This window comes from Carlito syrichta, unplaced genomic scaffold (genome assembly GCF_000164805.1).
Source record: "Carlito syrichta isolate Samal-C Ts95f unplaced genomic scaffold, Tarsius_syrichta-2.0.1 Scaffold315987, whole genome shotgun sequence".
Classification (NCBI taxonomy): domain Eukaryota; kingdom Metazoa; phylum Chordata; class Mammalia; order Primates; family Tarsiidae; genus Carlito; species Carlito syrichta.
Genome location: NW_007260083.1, coordinates 132303 through 152277, shown reverse-complemented (window position 1 = coordinate 152277; position 19975 = coordinate 132303). Strand labels below are relative to the sequence as shown.

At 49.7% G+C, this 19975-nt stretch overlaps 2 protein-coding genes across 2 annotated transcripts in view; one reads left to right on the top strand and one right to left on the bottom strand.

Annotated features, from left to right (window-relative positions):
• Positions 1-3802, bottom strand: part of WDR62 (WD repeat domain 62) — a 52057-nt gene extending 48255 nt beyond the window's left edge. The window contains exon 1 of the mRNA XM_021706761.1: positions 3541-3802. Within this exon, the coding sequence (XP_021562436.1) occupies positions 3541-3717 (177 nt within the window). The 5' untranslated portion in view covers positions 3718-3802. The remainder of the gene's footprint in view (positions 1-3540) is intronic.
• Positions 3803-4279: 477 nt separating this feature from the next.
• THAP8 (THAP domain containing 8) lies at positions 4280-18582 on the top strand. Its single transcript, XM_008073638.2, has 4 exons — positions 4280-4546; positions 15469-15661; positions 15897-16295; positions 18046-18582. The coding sequence occupies exons 1-4, from the start codon at positions 4464-4466 to the stop codon at positions 18184-18186; spliced, it is 816 nt and encodes a 271-aa protein (XP_008071829.2). The 5' UTR covers positions 4280-4463; the 3' UTR covers positions 18187-18582.
• The last annotated feature ends 1393 nt before the right edge of the window (positions 18583-19975 follow it).

The window sequence follows — 19975 nt, the reverse complement described above, 5'->3', positions numbered from 1 at the left end:
AGTGAGGGGAGAGTACTGCACTGAGAAGGTGACTTCTGAACAAGTTTCTAAGTACTTTTATATGGATGAAAGACCTGAAGCCCACAACAAGTCAAGGAAGAAGGCACTATTATCATCCCTATTTTATAGATAAGGATACTGAGGCCTGAGATCCTATACCTGGGAATGGTAAGGTTTGGATATGAATTGAGGCAGTCTGGCTCCAAAGCCAGCACTTTGGGCTCTGCAGGGGAGACACAATAGTGAGCAAAAGTAAACATTTGTCTGTTCCCTCATCAAATTCACAGACCAGGGGTTCTAGAGGTTTCAACAAGTAAAGAAACAAGTGAACAATTACATTTAAAATTTTATACAACTCTCAAAGCAAAGTTAAGTTAAATGGGCCAGACCCCATCATGGTTGATTAAACAATTTATATAAGCTGGGCTCGGTGGCTCGGCCTGTAATCCTGCGCTTTGGGAGGCTGAGGTGAGTGGATTGCCTGAGCCCGCGAGTTCGAGACCTGCCTGGGGCAACTTGGCGAGACCTCATCTCTACAATAAATCAAAAAATTAGCCGGGTGTGGTAGCGCGCGCCTGTAGTTCCAGCTACTTGGAAGGCTGAGGCGGAAGGATGGCCGGAGCCCAGCAGGTCGAGGTGGCGGTGGCCGGGAGCGGCCACTGCACTCCAGTCTGGGCGACTGAGTGAGACTCCCACTCAAAAAAAAACAAAAAAACAAAAAAAACCAATTTATATAGAGTATGGACAAACAGAATTGTGTTATTTTCATATTTTGAATAGTCTAGTTTCTAATAATTATGGAATGAACCACTTTTGACTGGGTGTGGTGGCTCGTGTCTGTAATCCCAGCACTTTGGGAGGCCGAGGCAGAAGAATCTCTTGAGTCCAGGAGTTCAAACCAGCCTGGGCAACATAGACCTTGTCTCTATAAAAAAAAAAAATTCTCGCCGGGTTCGGTGGCTCAGCCTGTAATCCCGTGCCTTTGGGAGGCTGAGGTGAGTGGATTGCCTGAGCCCGCGGGTTCGAGACCCGCCTGGACAGCGAGATCTCATCTCTACGATAAATCAAAAAATCAGCTGGGCATAGTAGCGCATGCCTGTAATTCCGGCTACTTGGAAGTCTGAGGCAGAAGGATCGCCGGTGCCCAGCAAGTCGAGGCTGCGGTGGCCGGGAGCGGCCACTGCACTCCAGTCTGGGTGACAGAGTGAGACTCCAACTCAAAAAAAAAAAAAAATTCTCAGGCAAGTCCTTGGCCTCAGAACCAAAAGGGAAACATAGGCTAATAATAGCTTACATTTATTGAGCATTTACTGGAAGCCACACACTATTCAAATAACTATAACTGTATTAACTTATTTAATATTCACAATAACCCTCTGATATAGTCATGATCATCATCACTCCCATCTTACACAAGAGCAAAAAGAGGCCCAGAGGCATTACTTCTCCAGGAGGAAACAGTGCCGGGATTCGAACACAGACAACCAAGCAGTGGCACACATTTCATTTTATCTGTCGATCAGCATTATTGGGCATTAGTATAACTGGTCATTTTTAGACTAAGTCTTTTGCAAGTCAGATGAACTCTGTGCTGACAGACAAGAAAAATAAATTGACATTACCCAAAATACACAAAAACAACAGTATTAGCTAACATTAACAGAGTAGTTGCAATGTGCCAGGTATTGTTCTATGTGCTTAAGATATACGAGCTCATTTAATACTCACAAATACCCTAGAAGGGATTTCTACATCATTCTTCTCATTTTACAGATAAGGAAATTGAGGCACAGAAGAATTCTTAACTTGATGGAAGAAGAAGATTAAGGCTTAAGCTCAGGCATTTAAGGTCCATCAAGATTGGCAGTCTGTGCTGTTAACTGCCTTGCTATACTAACTCTGAATTTGCTATTGTTATTATCCTACATAGTTTTTTGTTTTTGTTTTGTTTTGAGTTGGAGTCTCACTCTGTTCCCCAGACTGGAGTGCAGTGGCCGCTCCCAGCTACCACAGCCTTGACCTGCTGGGTTCCGGCGATCCTTCCGCCTCAGCCTTCCAAGGAGCTGGAACCACAGGCACGCGCTACCACGCCCGGCTAATTTTTTGATTTATTGTAGAGATGAGGTCTCGTGAAGTTGCCCAGGCGGGTCTCAAACCCGTGGGCTCAGGCAATCCACTCACCTCAGCCTCCCAAAGGCTCAGGATTACAGGCTGAGCCACTGAGCCCGGCTTATCCTACATAGTTTAAGGCTCACAAGGCACCTTTAGAAACATACAAGATAATGGCTATTATACATGATACAAGATAAGGGCCTGGGTGAGAGATGAAGGTGGATGTCTGCTTTAGAATGGGGGGTTCAAGAAGGCCTTTCAAGGTAGCATATCCAGGCTGAAGCTTGAGGGTGAGAAAGGAGCAGCCAAGTAGACAGGTAGACTGTAACAAAAGGCCCAGGCTGAGAACTCAGCAAACACACAAAGGCCAGGGAGGCAGAAAAGAACTTGGAGCCTCAGGAAAACAGAAAGCAGACCAGTGTGACTGAATGTTGGGGAGGGGGAGGACATGGGAGATATAGCTGGGAAGTGGGGTGGTAGGGTGGGGGGGTGAGCCGGGGGCACTTGCCCACAGCCCTGCAGCCAGGTGTGGGTGGTATAACCAGAGAGCAGCAGAAAGCCATGAGCAGGAAAAAGATCCACAAGCAGCTACCATTCATCCACCTTTTATCTGGACTCTGTGCCAGGAAGGTCACAGTTACAATCATCTCCCTGCAATATCATGGTAGGGTTACTGTTATCTCCATTTTATAAAAACAGGCTTTATGCCTAAGGAGTTGAAGGACAATTTTTGAAACTGCTGCTCAGTGAATGGAAGTCTTTCTATCTACTCTAAAATCATTTCCTTCTGTGTTTCGGTGTCTCGGGCTTTAGGGAACTGTTCTGTACGCCCTCCTCCCCAGACAATGCTGCTGAGATTTCACAAATAATTTCGCACATCCTCTCCAGTTCTGAGTGGCAATATGGAATAAGAATCCCACCGAGGTAAGAGAAAAGGATAGAGAAGGCAAAGAGTGAGAGACGGTGGGGTAGACGCGAGGAAGGGTTAGGGCAGGTAGAATCAGGTAGACACCTGGACTTAACCCAGGTACGGACCTTAAAGACCAAGTTGGGGCCAAGTCAATAAAAGAGGGCCCGGAGAGACATTCTCTAGGCGAGTGAATGGAGCTTAAGCTATAGCGGGCCTAGGCCGTGATTGGCAGAAGCAAAATGTACTCCGCGGGGTGGGAACCAGAGAGAAACCCAGGAAAGCTCCAATGCTGAGTGCAGAGCCGGGAATGACGGGCAGTACCCTCGAGAGCAGGGGGCGGAGAGCGAGAGAAGCCTCGGCCAAAGGGGCGGGGCTTCTTAAGAGACAAGGCGGGGCCGGGGAGCAACCTGAGGGGACCCGGCCGGGGGGCTGAAAGGCAGGGCCGAAGATCTGCCTACCGCACCAGGAGCGGCCAAGGGAGACGGCGACTGGGGAAGCCACAACGAGCAACTCCTCACCCGGTTCTGCACCGTGTCCTCGGGCGCCGCCAAGAGTCGCGTCCTCCGCCGGAGGCAGAGCGGTGGGGCGGGAGGAGGGGAGGACTGGCCCCTCCGCGCCGGAACTCCCGCCATGACAGACGGCAGCTTCTCAGCCGCATCGTTCCGCGCATAGCCTCCGGCCCCTACGGCAGCCATCGTCGCGCCAGAGCCGGGCGACCGTTACACGCCTTAACTGCCTCGGTCGCCACGACCCGTTCGAATAGCGAACAGCCGCGGGAAAGCCGGCGCCGCCGCCCATTGGACGCGGTGGGCAGCCTAGCTGGCCAATCTCAGGATTGCCGGCGGCGCTCAGGACCAATGGGAGCTGAGAGGCGGGGCGGAGTGTCCGGCGGGGCGGAGCCACAGCTCGTCTACTTAATGCTTGACCCAGCGTCGCGGGGTTTTTCACCCAGTCTGCGTTTTCGTCACTCGCCGGAACGTACAAGTTTTAACTTTTACGAGGTTAAGGCCATACATCCACACCTTACTTTTTGCTGCCAGCCAGGGGGACTTCCTGCGCTGCGGCAGTCGCCCGGACGTAAGCGTAGGGGATGCCGGAAGAGACATGGGCCTGGCGATTTGGTGGGCTCAGGCTCACAAGCGCCGTGGCGCCGCCTCTCCCCCGACATGTGAGGAAGGCCAGGGCGGCTAAGGGCTGGCTTTGCGCAGGCGTAAAGTACTCGCGTTTCCTCCTTCACCACGTGATGAGGGCGTAGCCGTGGTAATTCGAAGGTGCGCCTAGTACGCAGGCGCCCTCAGCATTCTCCCCGGCACGTGACGAGACGCCAAGGACGTCACGTGAGACAGGCGGAGAGCTCGCGGGCGCAGCGGGGTTCGGCGGCGCCAGGCGAGCACCAAAGTGCGGCAGTTCACCCGACAGAGCTCAACGGAGCTGGACGGCCATGCCCAAGTACTGCAGGGCTCCGAACTGCTCCAACACTGCGGGCCGACTGGGCGCGGACAACCGCCCTGTGAGCTTCTACAAGTGAGCGCGAACGCGAGGCGGGGCTTGAGGAAGGCGGGGCTCTGGGAGGGGAGGGGCCCCAGGGTAAATTTAGCTGTGCCTGGTGACGCTGGAGGGTGTTAGAAAAGAGGGTTAGAGGTTTGAGGAGACGGTATTTCCAGCAGTGAACACTGCGCGTGCAAAGGTGCAGATGTGTGGAACAGCTGGGGTGCACGATTAACTACTGGTAGTGACGGAACCAGCAGAAGAGGTGGAGGGATCTCTAGGGAGAAGTGAGGTTGATGCCCACTCGCCATCTCCACGAATCAGCCGTCTCAAAACATCCAGAACTGAGCTGCTAATCTTGTCTCCCCCAAAACCTTCCATAGTCTTTCCTGTCTCAGTTAATGTCTTACTCCATCCTTCCTGTTGTTCAAGCTAAAAACCTTAGCGTCATCCTTACCTACTCTTTTCTCCCAGAATTAGCTGGGACTGTAAAACATTTGTACCCCCATTTACCGTGTGAAATAGCAGACATGGAAAAAGCCAGCTGAAGAATTAATAGAAAAAAATACTTCTCTTGGACTTAGCGCAGACGTAAAGTAGCAGAACTTCCCTTCCTTGAGTGACTACTGCTTTCTTACTGGAACACTTTTATTGCCTAAAATCAGAGGCTATCACAAACTTTGCTGTAAATTATTTCAGTAAGAATGAAACATCTCACTTTTGCCTGGAGGAAGAGTCATTTAAATACAGAAAAGCAGCCTCGATTTCGGAGCTTCAGATAAGGAGTTTCTGAACACAATATTCCACACCTGTCTAAACTTTATTACTTCTAGAAGACAGACAGGACCCTGGGCCTACTTCTCCGTCTAGACCTGACATTGATCTGTTTATATACAAGGTGGCTGTTAACCACCTTGCTGTGCTACCTCTGAATTTGTTATTGTTAATCTCCTGCATACATAGTTTAAGAGGGGAGGAAGGTATACAGAACAGTTCCCTAAAATCTGAGACGCAGAAACACAGAAGGAAATGATTTTAAGAGTAGATAGAATTCCAATAACATAGCAACGGTTTTAGAAATTGTTCTCTGCCAGGCATGGTGGCTCATGCCTGTAATCCCAGCATTTTGGGAGGTGAAGATGAGAGGGTTGCCAAACCCAGGGGTTTGAGGCCAGCCTGGGCAATCTGGTGAGACCTCATCTCTACAATAAAGAAAAATTAGCTGGGCGTGGTGGTGCACACCTGTTGTTCCAGCTACTTGGACAGCTGAGACAGAAAGATCCCTGAGCCCAGCAGGTTGACGCTGTGGTGGTTGTAAGCATGCCACTGCACTCCAGCCTGGGCAACGGAGTGAGACTCCGACTCAAAAAAAAAAAAATTGTTCTCTAGCATTTATCACCTCAGTCCTAGCATTTATCACCTCTTGATTATTGTAGTATAGTAGCATATCACATCCTTAGGTATAGTCTGTAAATGCTGTGAGCCAATTCAAGCACTACTTCATTTACATTTCACCTAAGCTTCACCCTTTCCCCAAAACAGATAATTACTCAATTCTTTGTTTGATAAGACTCTCTTCTCAGCCTGTCTCTTTGTGTGCAGACTCCCTCATTTCCATGGTAAATAAACCTAACATTGTTGGACTACAGGTTTGTCGCTGGTGGTCTTACCTAAGGAGACTAGGACACATTGGTCATTCAGTCTGTCAGCAATCCTTTTTGTTCTTCCTTTAGATTGTATCCAGAATTTTATTACTTCCAACCCCTTCTCTGTCCCTACCATAGTCCTAGCATTTATCACCTCTTGACTATTGTAGTATAGTAGCCTCTTCATTGGTCTCCCTACTCTGGTCTCTACCCCGTAGTCTGTTCCCCACTTGCAGCCAGAGGGAGCCTGTAAACACTGAGTTAGATCAGGATCCCCCTCTGGTCAGATCCCTCCCCTGGCTCCCACCTCACTATGGAAAATAAGAAAGTGAGACTGGAACAGGCAGAAAGCAGACCTACAAAGTCCTACAGGAGCTGGTTCTCCACTACCTGTATGAACTCATCTCCTCCCTCCTGTCCCTTACTCTGCACTGGGACACTCGCCTACTCCGTATTCCTTTAGCATGCCAGACATACTGCTGCTCTGGGGCCTTTACCTGTGCTATTCCTTCTGCTTGGAAAGTTCTTTCCTTTATGACCACTACCCTGTGTAAATTGAAACTCTCTAGTAGGCACACACACAATGTTCCCTGTTTACCTCTTGCTTTATTTTTCCCTTTAACATGCCACTATCTGGCGTATCACATCTTTGATATAGTCATTACTGCCTCCCCTGCTTGAATGCAGCTGCAGGAAGCCAGAAATTTTGTCTCTTTTGTTTCCTGTTGTGTCCTCAGCCTCTAGAACAGTGCCTGGCACATAGTGGGTACTTAGTAAATATTTGTTGGGTAGATTTGATAAATGCGTTTCAGATGGGCTCCCCAGGAAACTCAGCAGTCCATGTTCCAGCTATCCTTAGAGGGGACCCAGTTACAGGGCAGAAGGAATGACTTAAAGGGGAGACTTTAAGCCGGGCTCGGTGGCTCAGCCTGTAATCCCGCGCCTTTGGGAGGCTGAGGTGAGTGGATTGCCTGAGCCTGCGGGTTCGAAACCTGCCTGGGCAACTTGGCGAGACCTCATCTCTACAATAAGTCCAAAATTAGCCGGGCGTGGTAGTGCGCGCCTGTAGTTCCAGCTACTTGGAAGGCTGAGGTGGAAGCATCGCTGGAGCCCAGCAGGTCAAGGCTACGGTGGCCAGGAGCGGCCGCTGCACTCCAATCTGGGTTACAGAGTGAGACTACAACTCAAAAATAAAATAAAATAAAATAAAATATATAGCTCTGGCACTCTTTTTACTAATTAATTCAGCAATTCTGAGTATTTCTGGGGAAGCAAGTAAACCCCTGCTGAACACAAAGGACCCTGCCTGGCAGATCTTTTTCTTGCCATCACAGAGCTCATGGATAGGTGAGGGGCCAAACATTGAAGAACTGAATACACAACTTGGAAGTCATCCATCATCCTTAATTTTTTTTTTTGAGTTGGAGTCTCACTCTGTCGCCCAGACTGGAATGCCGTAGTCGCTTCCGGTCACCGCAGCCTCGACCTACTGGGCTCCGGCGATCCTTCTGCCTCAGCCTTCCGAGTAGCCGGAATTACAGACATGCGCTACCATGCCCGGCTGATTTTTTTGATTTATTGTAGACATGAGGTCTCGCTGCCCAGACGGGTCTCGAACCCGCGGACTCAGGCAATCCACTCACCTCAGCCTCCCAAAGGCGCTGGGATTACAGGCTGAGCCACCAAGCCTGGCCATCCTTTCTTTTTATCAGCACCACTACCCCCAATCTAGTCTTAACTTGTTCTTTGACTCTATCCTTAAAACACATCTCTATCAACACCACAACCAAATCTCTAATACCTTGGCAATATAATTATAAGCACAAATGGGAAAATCCTAAATAAATCACTAAGAAGTAAGGAAAAGACCACATTCTCAGACTACTTCTCATCACATCCGCTGTTACCACTTAGTCAAGACTGCCATCATCTCTCTCTCTCTCTCTCTCTCTTTTTTTTTTTTTTTTTTTGAGTTGGAGTCTCACTCTATTACCCAGGCTGGAATGCAGTGGCACACTCACAGGTACTGCAGCCTCAACCTACTGGGCTCAGGTGATCCTTCCACCTCAGCCTTCCAAGTAGCTGGAACTACAGTGTGCACCACGACACCCAGCTAATTTTTTGATTTGTTGTAGAGACAAGGTCTCGCCAAGTTGCCCAGGCTGGCCTCGAACCGTTGGGCTCAGGCAATCTTCTTGCCTCAGCTTCTCAAAGTGCTGGAACTACAGGTGTGAGCCACTGCACCCAGCTGGCTGCCATCACCTCTTTATTATTTTTTTTTTTAATTTTTGAGTTGGAGTCTCACTCTGTCACCCAGGCTGGAATGCAGTGGCACCCTCATGCCAACCGCAGCCTCAACCTGCTGGGCTCAGGTGATCCTTCCACCTCATCCTTCCAAGTAACAGGAACTACAGGCATGCCACCATGCCAGGCCATTTTTTTTTTACTGTAGAGATGAGGTCTCGCCAAGTTGCCCAGGCTGGTTTTGAACCCCAGGACTCAGGCAGTCCTCTTGCCTCCGCCTCCCAAAGTGCTGGGATTATAGGCATAAGCCACCACATCTGGCTGCCATCGTCTCTTAATAAGACACTGTGATAGCTGCTTGTAGGCCTCCCTGCTTCCACTCTTGTCTCCCTTACAACAACAACAATAATTACTTAGGGAGCACTTACTATATGCTAGGCACTGTTCTAAGTACGTCACATACAATAATCAGGCAGAGAATGATGACAGCTGTACACAGCAGCCACATGACTTTATAAAAATCAGTCTTTGTCTTTGTTATCCCTAACCAGTGACTGCCGGACTGTTTCTCACAAGGGCTAGCTCATTTCCACCTCAGGGACTGCCTCTGTCAGTCTTGCAGAAGCCACTTGGCTAAAAGTTAGATAAGGAACAGTTTCCAGAAGAGATTTGGAGGGCATGGGTGCCAGATGGGAAACAAGGTGAAACACATCAAGGGAAGTGGCTACCAGGAAATCACTTGACAGGCTGGCCTGGCAGCCAAAGAGAACATCCATTAGCTCAGTTTAGGCCCTTTCAGGGACGATGGTAGTCATCTCTAATGGAGCAGGGGCTGTCAGTTAGGATTGCATCTGTCTGGCAGTAACCAAGTCTTGCCATAATTGTGGCTTAAACAAATTATGGGGCCTGTAGGAATCAGAGTGGTTAAGTTATGCTGCAGAGCAAACTCCCCAAGTCTCGTTGGCTTACCACAACAAAAGTTGTAATTCTTGTTCACATTATATACTTTGCAGGTCACTTGTGGGCCTGCTCTACAGTGTCTTGATTGGGGACTCAGGCTGAAGGAGCCGTCCCTACTTGGAGTATTGCTGGTCTTGAGAGAGGAGGAAAAGAGAAAGTGGATTGAACCACCCAATGGCTCTTGGTATTATAAATTTTATATTTAGAAATGGCCCATGTCACTTTCACTGGTATTCTTTTGGCCAGAACAAGTATGTAGCGAGCCTCAGGAGTGGAGATGTGTAACATTCGTGCAGGAAGAGGCAGCAAATGTTTTGAACAATAATACAGTCTACCACAGAGCTTATTTTTTTCTCTTGTAAAACAAGTACAGAGTCTGACAGACCAGCACTGGTATGGCAGCTCCACAGTCATCAGAGATGAGGGTCCTAGCTTTCTACTCCGTTATCCTTAGCATATGGCTTTCATCTAAGATGGCTGCCAGTACCTAGCCACCATGCCCTTCCATACCTTGCAGGAAGAAAAGGGAAGGGAGGAAGAGCAAAAAGGGTACAACTTTAAGCAGAGTCAGCCCCCTCTATAAGACCTCCCAAGAAACCCCATCCAGTGACAGCTTTTTCGTCATTGGTAGTCTCCCAATTGCAAAAGAGGCTGGGAAATGTCTTTTAGCCCAGCATTTAACCACCCTGCAGAAACTTTGAGCTATGTTAGTAAGAAAGAAAAGGACTTATAGCAGTGTATGTCACTTTATATAAGGTGACCAGCAAGAATAAAATAGTCTGTAAAAAGGAGAACACTTGCTGTCCTCTTAAGGTAGATTTCTAGAGAGTGGTATTGTCTATTGTAAATGCTGCTATCCAGAGGAAAACAGAGAATATAACCAATTGAGGAGAGGTTTCTTATGATATCCATTTTCTTCCTTTGTCCTTGGAGCTACTCTGGATCTGTTTGAGTATCCCTTCCCATTTAAAGCACCATCCCAGAGGTCCCACAGAACACTAAAGCATTCGTTGGCCAGAAGTTAGTCACATGGCCCAATCTAGCTGCAAAGGAGCCTGGAAAATACAGTCTTTAAGCAAAACACATTATGACCTCAAATACAGTTAGAGTTTTGTTAGTGAGGAAAAAGAAGAGACTGGAAATGGAGTCGTCAGTTGGTAGTCTCTGCCAGGGAGGAGGTGGGGATGGGAATGCTGCCGCAAGGGATCTTGTGTTTGTGTCCGGGAAGAGTGGAACTGCTGAGAACATTTGGACCCTAGATGGAGGCTGAAGGAACCGCAGCCTCCAGAATCCTGGCTGTGTGCCCTGGGGCTCTGCTCTTTGGGTGCCATAGCTTTTCTCCGAGCCGTTCCTTCTGTCCACTTTCACCAGCTGCTTCCTGACCCCCGTCTGCCTTTTGTCTGAGAAGTCTTGCTCCATTCACCTCCGCGCAGCCATCCGCCTCCTCCCCACTGGTAACCTCTAGTTTCTTGTGTGTCCTTTCCTTGGTTTCTTTATGCAAATACGAGCAAATTTGAATATAGGTTCTTAGTTCTCCCTTTCTTACAATATAAAGGTTTAGACTTTTATAGCTGTGTCGGATTATTTTGTGTGCATGTGCCTGAGTTTATTTACCCTGTCTCCTGTAGGTAGTATTGCTTCCGATTCTCTAACACTCATTACTCTTCAACAAAGAGACAGCAGGCCTCAGGCTTATAGCCCTCAGCAGGTGAAGGTAGTTGATGTTTTTTACGGTTAACTTTTTTTTTTTGAGTTGGAGTCTCACTCTATCGCCCAGACTGGAGTGCAGTGGCCACTCCCGGCCCCCGCAGCCTCGACCCCCTGGGCTCTGGGCGATACTTCCGCCTCAGCCTTCCGAGTAGCCTGAACTACAGGCGTGCGCTACCACGCCTGGCTAATTTTTGATTTATTGTGGAGATGAGGTCTCGCCAAGTTGCCCAGGTGGGTCTCGAACCGGCAGGCTCAGGCAATCCACTTACCTCAGCCTCTCAAGGCGCAGGATTACAGGCTGAGCCACCGAGCCCGGCGGTTAACTTCTATTTATAGAATGGATACTGGTTTTCCATTTTCAGTTGTGTAAAGCTTCTCTGTTAGGTATCTTTGGTCAATATCCACTGTTGGTTAATTTTAAGAAGTATATTAGATAATGTCACAGATATGGAAAACATTGTGAAGATGGGATATGCGTGACTGACTGTATTCGTTACCTAATGCTATATAACAAACTATCCCAAAATTTAACAGCTTAAAATAAACATTTGAATGTCTCATAATTACTGTCAGCTGCTACAGGATACACTGACCAGAACTTGATCATGTGGCCACTCCTGGATACAAATGAGGTTGGAAAATGAGATCTTTATTGTGGATAGCCTTGAGCCCAAGGTCTAAATAGAGTGTATTACTGTTTACAAGGGCAAGAACTGATGTTGGGGACAAGTGACACCAGGAAACAGATAGGAGCAGTGGTTTCCCTTTAAAGGGTGCCTCATCAGGCAGTCCCCACCCACTCCCACTGAGAAAGCTTTTATTTAATTCATTAAAAAAAACTTTTAAAAAATCTTATTTTCAGCTGGACACAGTGACTCACACCTGTAATTCCAGCACTTTGGAAGGCAGAGGTGAGAGGATTGCCTGAGCTCAGAGGTTTGAGCCTGGGCAACTTGGCAAGACTTCATCTCTATAGTAAATTAAAAAATTAGCTGGGCGTGGTGGCACGCACTGATAGTTCCAGCTACTTGGAAGGCTGAGGCAGAAGGATCACCTTGAACCCAACAGGTTGAGGTTGCGGTGACTGTGAGTGTGCCACTACATTCTAGCCTGGGCGACAAAGTGAGACTCCAACTCCAAAAAAAAAAAAAAAAAATCTTAAATTGGGGTAAATTACAATAATATGAAATCTACCATCTTAACTATCTTTTAGTGTATGATTCGGTAGCAGGACACTGTCAAGTATATTCACACTGTTGTACACCCAGTCTCCATCTCCAGAACTTTTCATCTTGTAAAACAGAAACTCTGTCCCCACTGAACAATTCCCTATTTCCCCTTCTCCCTCACTCGTGGCAACCGTCATCGTCATCGTATGTTTTATGAATTTGACTTCTCTAAGTACATTGTGTCAGTGGAATCAGTATTTGTGTCTTTGTGACAGGCTTATTTCACTTACCATAATGTCCCCCAAGGTTCATCCATGTTGTTGCATGTGTCAGAATTTCTTTCCTTTTTAGAACAAAATAGCAGCCGGGCTCGGTGGCTCAGCCTGTAATCCCGTGCCTTGGGAGGCTGAGATGAGTGAATTGCCTGAGTCGGCGGGTTTGAGACCCGCCCGGGCAACTTGGCAAGACCTCATCTCTACAATAAATCAAAAAATCAGCCGGGCGTGGAAGCACATGCCTGTAATTCTGGCTACTTGGAAGGCTGAGGGGGAAGGATCGCCGGAGCCCAGCAGGTCGAGGCTGCGGTGGCCGGGAGCGGCCACTGCACTCCAGTCTGGGCGACAGAGTGAGACTCCAACTCAAAAAAAACCCAAAAACAAACAAACAAAACAAAACAAAATAAAATTCCATTGTCTGTCTGTGCCACATTTTGATTATCCATTTATCTGCCAATGGATACCTCCACCCTTTGGCTGTTGTGAATTATTCTGCTGTGAACCAGGGTGTGCAAATATCTCAGCAAGACCCTGCTTTCAATTCTTGGGGGTATATATGCATAAGTGAAATTGCTGGATCATGTGGTAATTCTATTTTTCAGTTTTTGAGGGACTGTCATGTTTTCCATAGCGGCTGTACCATTTTACATTCCCAGCAGTACACCCGGGTTCATTTCTTCATATTCTTTCACACACTGCACACTGTTATTTCGTTTTTTGTTTTTTTGTTTTTGTTTTGTTTTGGTTTGAGTTGGAGTCTGACTCTGTTGCCCAGACTGGAGTGCAGTGGCCGCTCCCGGCCCCCGCAGCCTCGACCTGCTGGGCTCCGCCGATCCTTCCGCCTCAGCCTTCCGAGTAGCCGGAATCACAGGCACGCGCTACCACGCCCGGCTGATTTTTTGATTTATTGTAGAGATGAGGTCTCGCTGCCCAGGCGGGTCTCGAACCCGCGGGCTCAGGCAATCCACTCACCTCAGCCTCCCAAAGGCGCTGGGATTACAGGCTGAGCCACCGAGCCTGGTTTGTTTTTGTTTTTGAGTTGGAGTCTCACTCTGTCACCCAGGCAGGAGTATAGTGGCACGCTCAAGGCCACCGCAGCCTCGACCAGCTGTGTTCAGGTGATCCTTCCCCCTCAGCCTTCCAAGTAGCTGCAACTACTGGCGTGTGCTATCATGCCCAACTTACTTTTTGATTTATTGTAGAGACAAGGTCTCACCAAATTGAGCAGGCTGGTCTTGAACCCCTGAGCTCAGTCCATCCTCTTGCCTCAGCCTCCCAAAGTGCTGGGATTATAGGTTTGTGCCCCTGCGCCTGGCCTTTTTTTTTCTTTTTTTTTTTTTTTTTAAATAATCACCATTCTGATGTTTGTGAGGTAATATTTTATTGTGGATTTGATTAGAGATACCGAACATCTTTTCCTATACTTGTTGGCCATTTGTATTATCATCTTTGGAGAAATATCTATTCGAGTCCTTTGCCTATTTTTGAACCAGGTTTTTTTTTTTAATTGCTGTTGTTGAGTTGTTTACAAACTTGTTAACAGGTGTTTTCAAATATATGCAAAAAATAGAGTTGTTTAGCTGGGCACAGTGGCTCAAGCCTATAATCCCAGCACTTTGGGAGACTGAGGTGAAAGGATTGCCTGAGTTCAGGGGTTCGAGATCAGCCTGGGCAGCTTGGCGAGACCTCGTCTCTACAATTAAAAAAAAATTAAAAAAAAAAAGCCATGTGTGGTGGCTTATGCCTGTACTTGCAGATACTCGGAAGGCTGAGGTGGAAGGATACCTGAACCCAGCAGGTAGAGGCTGTGGTGGCTATGAGTGTGCCACTGCACTCCAGCCTGGGCGACAGAGTGAGACTCCAACTAAAAATAAAAATAAAAAAAATAGTTGTTTAATGAATCTTCACGTATCTGTCATTTAGTTTCTCCAGCACTTCAGCAATCTTTGTCACTGCCCCATCTACAGCTCTTAAGTTTTTTGTCCTGCAGTATTTTAAAGTAAATCTAGGCATTGGATATTTCAGAATGGCTTTCTAACAGAAGACTTTTTTTTTTTTTTGAGTTGGAGTCTCACTCTTTGTCGCCCGGGCTGGAATGCAGTGGCACACTCACAGCCACCGCAGCCTTGACCTGCTTGGCTCAGGTGATCCTTCTGCCTCAGCCTTCCAAGTAGCTGGAACTATAGGCATGCACCACCATTCCTGACTAATTTTTTGATTTATTGTAGAGACGAGGTCTCACCAAGCTGCCCAGGCTGGTCTCAAAGCCCCAGACTCAGGCAATCCTCTTGCCTCGGCCTCCGAAAGTGCTGGTATTACAGACTGAGCCACTGCGCCCAGCCAGAAGACTATTTTAGAAGCATAAACTAATACAGTTATCACACCTAGCAAAATTAATATCTTAACAGTTATCTAGTACCCAGTTCATGGTTCAGTTCTCCCCAGTTGTTCTAAAATGTCTTTTTACTGAATGGTTTGTTGCAGACAAAGCCCACGACCTGCTTTTGGGTTGACGTTTTTAAAATCTTTCTTAATTTATAACCCTACTCCCTATGTTACTTGGTTATGGAAGAAACACTTACTTGAGTGTATGATCTTCCATACTGTAGATGTCCGATGTTATTAACCGCTCCTTTGGGTTCATGCAGAGAAACAGATTGGGGTTGGAGGGGCTTGTGGGCAGAGAAGCCTGGAAGAAGGCTGCTGCCAAAGCCCAGCCTGGAGAGGAAAAAGGCTGAATAGGAGGGGCAGTGGAAGTGGGAGAGGTGGGCTGAAGCTGGATGTTTAAAAGGTGGAGCCGAAGAGAGGGCTGTGTGTATGAGGTAGAGTTTAGGCGGGAGGCCGGGGAGACACAGGCTTGGAACCCAAGGACCCCCCCGCCCTGTATGGGTATCCTCAGGGAGGAATGGTCTGGACCTGACAGCACTGACTCAGCCATATTGCCCCCTATGCAGGTTCCCACTGAAGGATGGTCCCCGGTTGCAGGCCTGGCTGCGGCACATGGGTCGTGAGCACTGGGTGCCCAGCTGCCACCAGCACTTGTGCAGTGAGCACTTCACGCCCTCCTGCTTCCAGTGGCGCTGGGGTGTGCGTTACCTGCGACCTGACGCGGTACCCTCCATCTTCTCCCGGGTGCCACCCACCAAGGTGAGCTCTGGGATGTCACACTGCTAGAGTCTAATCTCCCAGCTGTCCCTTCCTAAGGGAAGTCCCTCCTTGAGTCTGACTCGCAGCCCTCCCTTCCTGACAGAAGTTCCTCCCTGAAGTCTGGCCTTACCTGAGGGAGGTTCTCCTTGGAGACTGGCCCTCCAACCCCTACCTCCTGAGGAAGTCCCCCATGGAGTCGGGCCCTGATGTCCCCACCCTATGCCTTGTCTTCCAGAGCCAGCGGAGTATCCAAGGTGCAGACAAGCCAGTTGCGCCGCCTCCTCCACAGGCAGCCACAACCCTGACTCCGGGCCCCGCCATCGCAGCCTCTGGCCCAGTGCACCTAGTGGTGCTGGGTCCTGCCTCGGGGAGCCCCACGACTGCAGCCACTTTCCTTCTGACCCCTCTTCCCCCTCCGCCTGCTCCTGAGCGGCCGCGGCCTGAAGTCCCAGCCTTGCAGGCCCGGGCCAGGCTGGGTGCAGCGCTGGGAGTGCTGCAGCGGCGAGTGCAGAGGCTACAGCGACGCCAGAAGCGGCACCAGGCGCAACTGCAGGCTCTGGAACAGCTGGCACAGCAGCTGCGCAGGGAGAGGCTGCTGGCACGGGCACGGGGTCTGCAGCATGTGGTGAGAGCTGTGCCGGCTCCGAGGGGCGGCCCAGCTGGCAGCCCCGTGGGCAGCATGCCTAGCCCACAGTGTGTTTTTGTTCAAACTAGGATCCGATATTAAAAATCAGGACATTTCACCCATGTTTCCAAATTTCTGGCTTTTCTTGAAAAAATTGAGTCTGGCAGCACTAAGCAGCTACTGGTGGAGGCTGAGTCATGGTGACACCACTTACTAATATTTATATTTGAGTAGCTCTTACTCTGTGCCACAGAGTTGAGGCCAGTTTTCAGCTCACTGTGATCTTGATACTGCTATTGTCCCCATTTTCCAGATGGGAAGACCGAGCAGTCCAGTAACCAGCCCAAAGGCAGGCAGCCGATAAGCTGCAGAGCCTGGATCCAGAACCAAGAGTCTGGCTTCAGAGGAGCCTGTGCTCCCTTCTTGGAGAGCTCCCTGCCTGGCCACTGTAGAGCTTGCATGTACAGTACCAGTGGCTCCTAGGCCCCCCATTGAAAGCCCTTTTGCCCCTGTACTTTATTGCGGGATTTGTGTGTGTGTGTGTGTGTGTGTGTGTGTGTGTATAGGGGGGTTGAAGGAGGAGCAACATGCTTGTGAAATTCAAAGTTTGACCAAGCCTTTCTCCTGCTTAAAACCCCAGGGCCAAGCTTGAGGTCCCCAGCCTAGAACCCATGGCTCTCAGAGCCTTACCTGGATGAGAGAGGTATCCAGGCAGAGTTATGGATGCTAGACTCGGAGTTCAGAAGGAGCCTCCGTAGTACCTCTGTAGTTAGGGTGTCTCAAATCGACAGCCAGTGCTTTGGACATGGGCTACAGATATGATATGATTGGCCTAAGCAGTGCTTTAGATCAGGCGTGGCAGCTCAGTCGCAGTCTGTAGTCTGAGCACTTTGAGAGGCCAAGGCAGAAGGATGGCTTGAGGCAAGGAGTTAAGTCCAGCCTGGGCAACATAGTGAGACCTTTTCTCTACAAGAAATAAAATTAGCTGAGGATGGTGGCATATGCTTGTAGTCCCAATTACTCTGGAGACTGAGACGGGAGGATTGGGTGAGCCCAGGAGTTTGAGGCCTCAGTGAGCTATGATTGTGCCACCGTACTCCAGCGTGGGCGACAGAGTAAGATCCTGTCTCTAAAAACAAACAAACCAAAAAAACCAGTGCTTTAAAATAATCTCTGGCTTTCTTGAAGGCTCAGCAGATCTAGCAGCACTGGGTTCATACCCCCGGGTAATAGCACTCAGCTGGAGCTACAATGTGGCTGCCTTTGGGAGCTCTAAGATGGGGGCGCAGAAGGCCAGTCAGACAGGGACAGTGCTCAGACTCAGGCTTGGGGCTCTTCATGGAGCCTGACAGACCCCGTGGGCTGACATGTCTCTATCTGCCTCCTCTCCCCATCCGGTCCCTGCCTCCTCCTCATCCATCCCATCTTGCAACCTCCTCTCGTCTCCACATTGTTGTCCCCCCCATTTCTCTATTGTCCCACCTGTTTCCACATCAGCCTCCACTGCATCTGTGTCCCCCACATCTCTTCTGTTCCCCACGTCTGTCTTTCTGTTTCTCCCTCTTTCCCCTTCTTTCCTCTCCCAGGAATGTCTCTCTGGCTCTCACGTGTACTTCCCTGTCTCCCCATATCTCTGCCCACACTACTCTGCTTTCTGACAACCCTCCCTCCCTGTTGCTCACTATTTCTGTCTGTCTTTCTCTCCTCTTGCTCCCTTGTGTTTTCCTTCTCTACCATTTCTTCGCCTGGGATGGCCCAGCTCTCTGGACCTGAAGAATCCCAAACCTTCACCATCATCTGTGGAGGGCTGGACGTAGCTGTGGTCCTTTCCCAAGGCCCTGCACCTCCTACAGTGGATGCCAAGCCTGAGCTCCTGGATACTGGAACCTCCAGTGCATGAGGATCCGAACAGACAATGTTGAGGAACAGAAGACAGAAGATGGAAGAAGAGAGACTCGTTACACATGGGCTTGGCCCAGCCCTGCCATCCATGCCTGGGAAGTAGCAGTGCCTCCCTCAAGGGTTCCGTCACCCGCTTCTTAGGGACCCCTTGAACCTTGGGGGTGATCTGGGCCCAAGTCCCCATCGGCCCCCATTCCCCTGGGTGTCAGGCCTCTGCCATCTCCAACTTAAGTCAGTAAAACACCATCAGAGCAGAATGAGACTTGTCTGGGGAGAGTGGTGCTTGGTTCTGAAGAGCCCCTTATGCCTTTTGACAAGCCTGGTGCTGAATGGTGCTTACATTCTACTTGAGTAAAAGGTGAACTAGGAAACTAATAAACAAGATAATTTCAGACTGTGATAAGTTCTACAAAGCCTGAATTAAAATGTAATTGGAGGTGAGGGGAGGGCTCTCTAAGGTGACATTTTAGCAGACCCAGATGATGAGGAGCTGGCCTGCAGGGCACCTTGGGCCAGTGTTCCAAGGCAAGAATAGCTCCTGCAGGGGGTCTGACATCCAGCATGTGTCAGACTGAGGAGAGCAGTGTTGCTGTGGAGAAAACTATAATAGTGGGGATGGGGCTAGGGTCCAATTTTAGGGAAAGCAGAGATGAAGAGGGCAGCAGTAATTAATAGCCTAAAAAGAGGGCAGAGGGAAGTATGCAGGTGTCTGGGGGAAAAGCATCCCTGGCAGTAGAAACAGCCAGTGCAGAGGTCCTGGGTAAGGAAGTGCAAGGCGGCCAGTGTGACTGGAGTGGAGTGGACAAAGGGGAGAGGGAGGAGGCGAGACTGGAGGGATGGCAGGCACAAGTTCACGTCGGGCCTTGTGGGCTGTGGCTGAGAGCCTTGGCTTCGACCTGGGGTGAGGGGCAGCAAGCAGGCGCCTCAGAACTGAGGGCTCTGATGCAGTGGATGTTATGTGGTCCCTGTGGCTGCGAGTAGGGAGCAGAAGGGCGAGGAGCAAAAGGAAGAGGCTGAGGCCATAGTCCAGGTGGGACAAGATGAAGGATGGACCGGGATGAGGTGCGGGGGTGGGGAATGAAATTCCAGGAACGTTTTGGAGATGGAGCCTCGGGCCTGCCAGAAGGTGGAAGGCACTGGCCCTGTTCAGGCTAGGATGATTTGGGGCAGAGCAGGCGAAACAGCCATGTGAGGTCAAGCAAGGCGATGGAGCCAGGTCCTCCTGTGGAAGACACAGGTTCTGAGAGTTGGAGGGTCCAGGGGCAGATCTCGCCCCAAACACTGCTACAGCCAGGTAGCATGGCGAGTAAGAATCAGACTCTACAGACTGCCTGATTTCAAAGTTGAGCCCAAGTGCAGGACACTTTTGGACCTTTGGGCAAGTGGCTTAACCTCTCTGGGACTGAGCAAGTGTGTGAGCACGGTTCGATGACAAGCAATGATGACGATCCGGAGAGCCTTCGCAAAATCGGCCCTCGGAGACACCTTAGAGGGCTGAGCATGAAGAAGGGGCCAGGTCTCAGGTCCTAGAGAGAGAGAGGGCACCGTCACCACGCCCTGAGCCCACTGCCCTAACCGGCCTGGCAAGGCTCTGTCACAGCGGGGCTGGGTGGACCACGGGGCCTGCTTTCCCGTCCCTCCCCGCCTGCCCTGGCGTCTGCTCCATCGCTTTCCTGCATCCGAGTCTCAGGGCCTTCTCCCTCCTTCCTCTCCCTGCCGCGAGCGTCTACCCGCTTCCGCCGCTGCCTCCAGCCCCTGCATCTTCGCCAGCAGCCGCTCAAGCGCCT